Source organism: Nicotiana tomentosiformis, chromosome 9, assembly GCF_000390325.3.
Source record: "Nicotiana tomentosiformis chromosome 9, ASM39032v3, whole genome shotgun sequence".
Classification (NCBI taxonomy): Eukaryota; Viridiplantae; Streptophyta; class Magnoliopsida; order Solanales; family Solanaceae; genus Nicotiana; species Nicotiana tomentosiformis.
The window spans coordinates 57,544,210-57,551,933 of record NC_090820.1 but is presented as its reverse complement, the minus strand read 5'-3'; the positions used below and the strand labels follow the sequence as shown (position 1 = coordinate 57,551,933).

The window sequence follows — 7,724 nt, the reverse complement described above, 5'->3', positions numbered from 1 at the left end:
CACCATGAGTGATCTCACATCACCTCAATCAATATAAGCCCGTCAACACAATTCTAACTGAAGATTCTTACCTTAACCTTAGCTTACAATCCTTAGAACTAAATTCCAACTCCTAGAACTCCCTCTATGTTTCCCTTCTTACATATATACACTGTATCCATCTTAAAAACATCCATCAAGCCATCACTATACTTCCTTGATCTCACCCCACGATGTACCACATAACTTATGTACTCTTAGCAATAACTCTTAACCACAATAGCTGCTAATTACAAAACCCACCACCAATAATATACCTCATATCAAATAAAGGCTTGCTCCAAACCCTCACAACACTACTAAAGATGAAAGAAAGATGTAGAAACTCATAACCACTCATCGAATCCATAAGTTCTGGAGTTCTCCCACTCGACAAGAACCACTTTCTGAGCTGACTAATGACATTCTTTTTCCAAACATACTTTATCCAAATCTGATTGCACTAATTCCAAAACAGATAATCTCATATCGCCTAGTACAAGTTTCTCAACTATCAAGTCATACTAAAGGCCACATGGAATCTCACACAATGTGGTCCGTGCACCAAACAAGCAATAGCTCGAATATGACCAATAATGGAAAAAAAACCAAATAAGAGAACTATACAACAAGTTTAACTGATATAACAACAAAAGCATAATGCCATGAGCTCATCCCACAAAGGAAAAACAAAATATACGAAATAAATACAAGGAAGGTTATCCCAAATAACTCCATTTCGGCGCGCAACCCAATCCCAAACATATCAATCCACATGGAGATACCCATCGAACCATAATGCCCGTGCTCACTAAATACATGTGCATCGACATCAAGCATGATAGAGTGCACAAATACAACTACGGGGAGATGAATAAGCATAATACACCATGGAAAAAGGTAACCACGGCTAAGGTGCAATAAGCAAATCAACATTACAAGAGCCATCTCGCTCATATATCGCCAAAGCCTAAGCAGCACCACAATATGGGTACAAATATTCAAGTATACTCACACCCATCATATAATAAGAGAGTAGCATATGAAACAGATCAGGGCATGGATAACATGCATCCCGCCTGATGACACGCCCACAGTAGATGTTGCGCAAGAGTAAGCAAACTCAATCTGATATAGAATATTCATTCTCATTAGGCCTACCAGTAGGCACCAAATCAATTCTGATTATCCCAAAATAGGTAAGTAACCTTCCAAAAGTCCACAGTGACCGATACATAACACATACAATCAACTGTCTAATCCTTAACACACCTTCAAAGTTCGCAACCAAGGAATAATCTGCCCCTGAGAACATATAAGCTCTAAATCTCAAGAATACAGGAAATCTCCATATCTGATCTCCAACTCTCCCACTCAAATGACTGATATGTCACTCATGCACAGTCACCTAAAGAGAATTACTCCCATAAATCTTTTGTGACATGTAGTAAAACCTAAACATCAACAGTCACCAACCATGTGATTTCTATAATACCAGTCAAGAATCTACAAATCAATACGCAGTGCGTCTTCTACAACATGCACCCCTCCGGTAATACAAGATAGAGCTAGCATACACTTAAACATCTGAAATCCCTCGTTTTGTATATAACTTATGACCTTCATTTCAAAACTAAACTGAAACCTTGTCCATTCAATCCCAATGCCTCACGCGGATCTCTGGATCTACCATGCTACAATACAAAAAATACGAGAATCTCATCATCAACTATGAATCACGAGAAGGATAAACATTCAATCAACCAGAAACCTTCCACTTTACTCTATCCAGGAGAACATCACAACACGCAACTAACCTTCGATACCCGTAGAAGACATCAACCTCGTGTCGTGATCAAAACCATCATGAACTCTTTGAAACCCATTAGCACATATCCAAGCCATAAGAATTGAATCCATATAAATCAACTAAGTCACGCAGACTACCAAACCCAAAAGTAGCTCAAACCAAAATGCTCCCTCTAAAGAGACCTTCTGTGAATCCGAAGTTATTTATTCCATCTCTCTAATACTACCATGTAGAATCAATAATGATATAGAAACACTGCAAGTCTCAATATCATCCAAGACAAATCTCAAATCCTTAGCCACACAACGAAATTCGGCAAATCATTAAGTATCACCTCTTGGAACTTAAACCCACCAGAACCTCTCTCGAGAGTCATCCACTTTGCACAATCTCCGAATACATAGACAAACATGCCGAATAGCTATTGCTCTGTTAGGACATGAATACTCCAAAGGTAACTTCACCCTTTGGCAACTGAGTAAATCATTTCCCTTGCACACCTCATCCCCGACGAATATCAAACCTGAGTCATTCCACAACCTTCATAGATTAATAAGGTCTATTACATCAATGCATCCGGGAAATTCCTTTCCTAAATCATCCTCGGTGACCCTTTTCTCAAACCATATCCAATCCACAAATGTATCCTAGTCCAAGAACTATAACAACACATGCACATTTGACTTAATCATTGATGCTAGACTCCCCCACTCGGTTTGAAGCCACAAATATATCATCTTATAACCCACAAGACTCTTCCTTCTTAACTGCCATGGCCTCACACTGTTATCCAGCAGAATCACCTCATAAGCTCATGTAGTACTAGTCATCGCACCTTCCAATCATTAGCTAAGTTCATACTCATCCTCGTGATAGTTGTGTGAACGTCCTTGAGCGATCGAAACTCTAATCATAATACGTTCATTCCACTGAATAGAAGGAAAATTCTCCATAAAAGTCTGATAAGAATCATACAACCTCAAGCCTTCTCTCAGGAGATAACCCACCTACTAGCCTCAAACATCCTTTTATGACCCTAACATGGCCACAACCATATGCATTCTATTAATCTTCACAAGTCTATACTCATTAACAAGATACAAGAATCAATTTCATTCCACCGATGAACAGCTAAAAATGCTACCAACATATCCACATCTTAAGACTATACGACACATCGAGACAATAATCAAGCATCAAAAATCCTTCGCATCCCAAGCAAATCCTTCTTATCACATCCAAACCATCTAAGCGTAGTTCTCAATTACATAATACTCATCACATAGTTATTTTGCCGCTCACTGAGCCATCAATCCTTAAGACTGGCTTGCCTCATAACACAGGACAAACATCCGTAGCTCATCCACGACATCACAAGCCGTTGGTGCACAACCGGTATAGAGTACTCAACATTGCATATGAATCGAAGAGAAAAAAGCTAAAGACTTAGGTTTCAAGCTAAATAAAAGTCACACGATGATGAAAGAAAGACGATAAGTTTTCTAGATGCCATGTAGCCTATCAAAGATAGGTATGGACATCAACATACCGATCCGCAAGACTCTACTAGATATTTGCTCATGGCCCATAGAACCTATGAACCTAGAGTTATGATACCAACTTGTCACGACCCAAAACTCCACCTAGTCATGATGGCACCTAACCCCATATGCTAGATAAGCCAAACAATAAATAATAACCTGAATGAAAGATCATATAAGAACAATAAATAAGATGGCAAAATAATCCATACAACTATCCCAAGGATTGGTAGTAGAAATCATGAGCCATTAAGATTAAGATTTACAAAGCTTGTACGAAGATTAAATACAACATCTATTTGAAGTCCTAAACCGCCCTGAACAAGGAGTAGCTTGAATCTAGAATGCTGGTACATCCCCAATGCTAGCCTCGTCATCCACAACTACTTAGCTCGAAAATCTGCACGCAAGGTGCAAAGTGTAGTATGAGTACAACAGACCTCATGTACTAAGTAAGTATCTTGAATAACCTCAATGAAGTAGTGATGAGGTTTTTAAGTACAAAAAAACTCACTAATATAACGTGTGCAGTTAAATTTGCAATAGAAACAACACTAGAAATAGCAAAGTAGATTAAAAGAATAAATATGAGAAGTAGTAAACGATTAACTAAAATAAATGACGATCAGGTTCCTCACTATCACAACCAATCCTTTTCTAATATTTCAAGTCATAAGGTTAAAGAAATAACCACTGAAACAACACAGTAAAATCATGAATCTTCATAATAAGAAGAACCTCAGATTCAACATCATTGCAGTTGATTATGGAGGTGTTGAGGGATTATGAGGTAGCTTCTGGCCAGTTAATCAACAAGGCAAAATCAGCAATATATATGCATAAATCTACAAGTCTGGAAGTTGCTAATAAGGTGAAAAGAATTACGGGAATAGGCAGGCAGGAATTTCCTTTTACTTATCCTCGTTTTCTATGCAAGAAGAAGGCTAGATTATTATCATGGACTTATCAACAAAGTGGTGGATAAATTGTAATCATGGAAAGGAAAACTACTCTCTATTGGTGGTCGGGCAGTCTTGATAAAACATGTTCTTCACGGTATGCTAATACACCTATTATCTGCTATCAATCCTCCTCCAAATGTTATTAACAAGATTCATAAATTGTTTGCTCGTTTCTTTTGGAGCAATTCAGTTGGAGGAAAGGGCATACATGGGGCCTCTTGGGACAAGCTTTGCCTACCATATGAAGAAGGAGGTGTTAGGTTTAGATCATTACATGATGTCTCCAAAGCTTTGTTTTGCAAATTTTGGTGGAACTTTCAAACCAAACCTACACTATGGAGTTCGTTCATGAGCCAGAAATATTGTAAGAAGATGAATGCTATGGTTGTGCCATGGAGAAATAGATCTCATGTTTGGAGAAAAATGCTTGAATGTAGAGATGAGATTGAACATCAAATAATATGGAAACCAAGAATGGGCTCTTCTTTATTTTGGTTCGAAAATCGGATAGGCTTTGGTGCTTTATATTTCATTACTCCTCCTGATTTCTTTTGCGATGAATCTATAAATAATGTATATGATGTGGTGTTGGATAGTGCGTGGGATAAAGGCAAGCTACTAGAGATTCTTCCACAAGATTTGGGTGAACATATTATAAAGAATATCAATCAACCAAAAGCACATGACAAGCTTGATAGTCCATACTGGATGCTGGAACCTAGGGGTAATTTTATCGTGAAATCTGCCTGGGAATATACAAGGAGGAGAAGGAATCATAACGTCGTATACAAAAATATGTGGGTGAAAGGATTGCCTTTTAAGATTGCTTTTTCATGTGGAAAGGCAAGCTTCCATTAGATGACTACTTTAGGAGGTTGGGTTATTTTATGCCATCTAGGTGTTGGTGCTGCCTTAATCCAGAAGAAAAATCTTTGGCCCATGTGTTTTATAGATCTTATGCAACTCGTACTGTATGGTTCTATTTTATTTTATGTCGAATACTAGAATTAATATGGATGGATTGTCACTGCAACTAACTGTGGTTTAAGTGCTGGACAATCGAGGTTTTATTTAGGATGAAACCTATTTTTCAAGCCTTGCCATCGATAATCTTGTGGGAAATTTGGAAGAAATGGAACAACATGAAATATGGGGAAACTATCTCAGTCAGCAGAGTCATATATTAGGTGTTCTCAACACTCCAAGCACTAGTTAGAGTAAGGAAGCCTAGTCTTCAAAATGTGCCACACAAGTGGCCGGAGTTACTACATATGATGGAAATGTACACTCCAAAGCTGAAGTTTACTAAGGTGTTATGGGATTTTCCTAATCCAGGGTGGATAAATGTGAATATAGATGGGGTATAAAGGGTAACCCAAAATGGTTGATGGTTTGTTAGCATTAGCTGACATTTCCAAAGGATATTGCAAAGGTGGTAATAGTTCTCCTTGTGAGACACACATATGGTGCACTCTAGAATAGTACATTTAGATATGAATACTAGAATAATCATTCAGGCAAGAGTTCAATCAGATTTGTCTTAAGGGATGAAGCAGGAGATGTAAGGTTTGCTTTAGGAAGAGAGATTCAGGAGGTTACTAATAATGAAGCAGAGGCAATTACTATTCTAGAGGCGCTGAGATATTGCGTGCAACATCGATACACACACATCCTGCTACAAACAGATTCCATGTTAATGAAAAATGTGATTGATGGTACATGGATAGCACCTTGGGCAGTCATTACATATGTGGAGGAGATCAAAGATATCATGGAGGAAAACAACTTTAGAATATCACATATCATGAGGGAGGGCAATAAGCTAGCTGATTATTTAGCTAATTATGCTATTGATGTGTGAAATTTTTGAAGAAAACCTAGAAATGATATTTTTGGATACTGACCACGAAATTGTACATAGAATTGGGAATAAATTATATATTTAACTTCGTGGTGCTATGGGTAATATTTATCTTCAAATATTTTCGGAATCCGGGCGCGTGGGCTTGGTGGTTGACTTTGTTGACTCTTCGTGTGGAGTTGGGAATTATTATAAATTGTTAAATTATGGGTCCTTGGATATATTTTGATTGTTTACACGTCCTTTGACTAGTTTTAGATCGTTTGGCAGTGGTTTGAGGTATTAGAGAGTCATTGGAGCCGGTTATCGAATTTCAGAGCGAGGTAAGTTTCATGTCTAACCTTGGGAGGGGGAATGCACCCCGTAGGTGTTATATTTGTTACGTGTTACATGTTGTGGTAGCTACGCACATATGAGGTGACAAGTTTCAGTACGTATGCTAGAATTCCTGATTAGGTCCGGGTAGATTTAGACTCACGCCATGTTTTAATTGTAATATTTGAGTTATTCATTCATGTTTAAATGCTTTAATTTACATTTATGCCTGAGACTAGACTTTCATAAAGTATTAGACTTGATGTTTTAGATATTTGGCGAGCTACTTGATTAGCAGTAGAATTGTACTTCCTTTTACGAATTTCTCCCGCGTTGTACGAAATTATCCTAAAAGTTTCTAAAATTTCATAACTCACACATATATTTATGAGTAGGGCCAGTGACCCGTCAAGTTTCACTATTCCTATAGGATCAGGCTAAATACCTTAGCAGTACTATCATGGATCAGGTCGTACGACCGCAACAGTATTATGAGATACATCTATGGTTCGGGCCGGTCAACCATCGGCAGTGTACACGATTATTATAGGATTTGACCGTACATCATAGCAGGAAATCATGTCATTACTCTTATGGGATCGGTCCATTCGTCTCGGCAAAATCTTGCGAAATATTTGACAAGGAGTCAACGTACTTATGAGTCTTACTAGCTTGAAATGTGACCTGTTATTTGGTGTTGACCAATATGTATTCCATTTGAGGAAGTATCCAGTATTTGAGAACTTTGTGTTTACTCTTCAGTTGGGGATCATATTATGTACCTATATTTGTTTTCACTGTTTTACTTGGCATGCCTCATGCCTATTTACTCTTATTATACTTGATTTATTGGACCACTAGTAAGTGTCGATGTTGACCCCTCGTCGCTACTTTTTCTGGGTTAGGCTAGATACTTAATGGGTACGCATTGATTTATGTACTCATGCTACACTTCTGCATTGATTGTACAGGTATTGAAATAGGTACATTTGGTGGTCATCATGGCGCATAGGCACAACTACTGAGGAGAATTTGTGGTGAGCTGCATTCGATGTTACGATCAGCAGCACATGGAGTCTCCATCTTATTTATTTATTTTACCCTATCTATTTTATATATCCCAGAAAGAAGTTGTAGCACTATTATACTTCCTAGTAGATGTTCATGCACTTGTGACATCGACTTTTTTGGGGTTTCTAGTGGATGTTCACAGTTGT

The 7,724-nt window shown here is 38.0% G+C and overlaps 1 protein-coding gene across 1 annotated transcript; it reads left to right on the top strand.

The window, feature by feature from the left end:
* The first annotated feature begins 5,711 nt into the window (after positions 1 to 5,711).
* LOC138898838 (uncharacterized) lies at positions 5,712 to 6,192 on the top strand. The gene is made up of 2 exons (XM_070184944.1): positions 5,712 to 5,766; positions 5,849 to 6,192. The coding sequence occupies exons 1-2, from the start codon at positions 5,712 to 5,714 to the stop codon at positions 6,190 to 6,192; spliced, it is 399 nt and encodes a 132-aa protein (XP_070041045.1).
* Positions 6,193 to 7,724: the final 1,532 nt, after the last annotated feature.

Coding starts and splice junctions, on each gene's coding strand:
- LOC138898838 (XM_070184944.1), top strand. CDS start 5,712: ATGGTTGATGGTTTGTTAGCATTAGCTGACATTTCCAAAGGATATTGC. Junction 5,767..5,848: donor CAAAGGATATTGCAAAGGTG/GTAATAGTTCTC, acceptor ATAATCATTCAG/GCAAGAGTTCAATCAGATTT.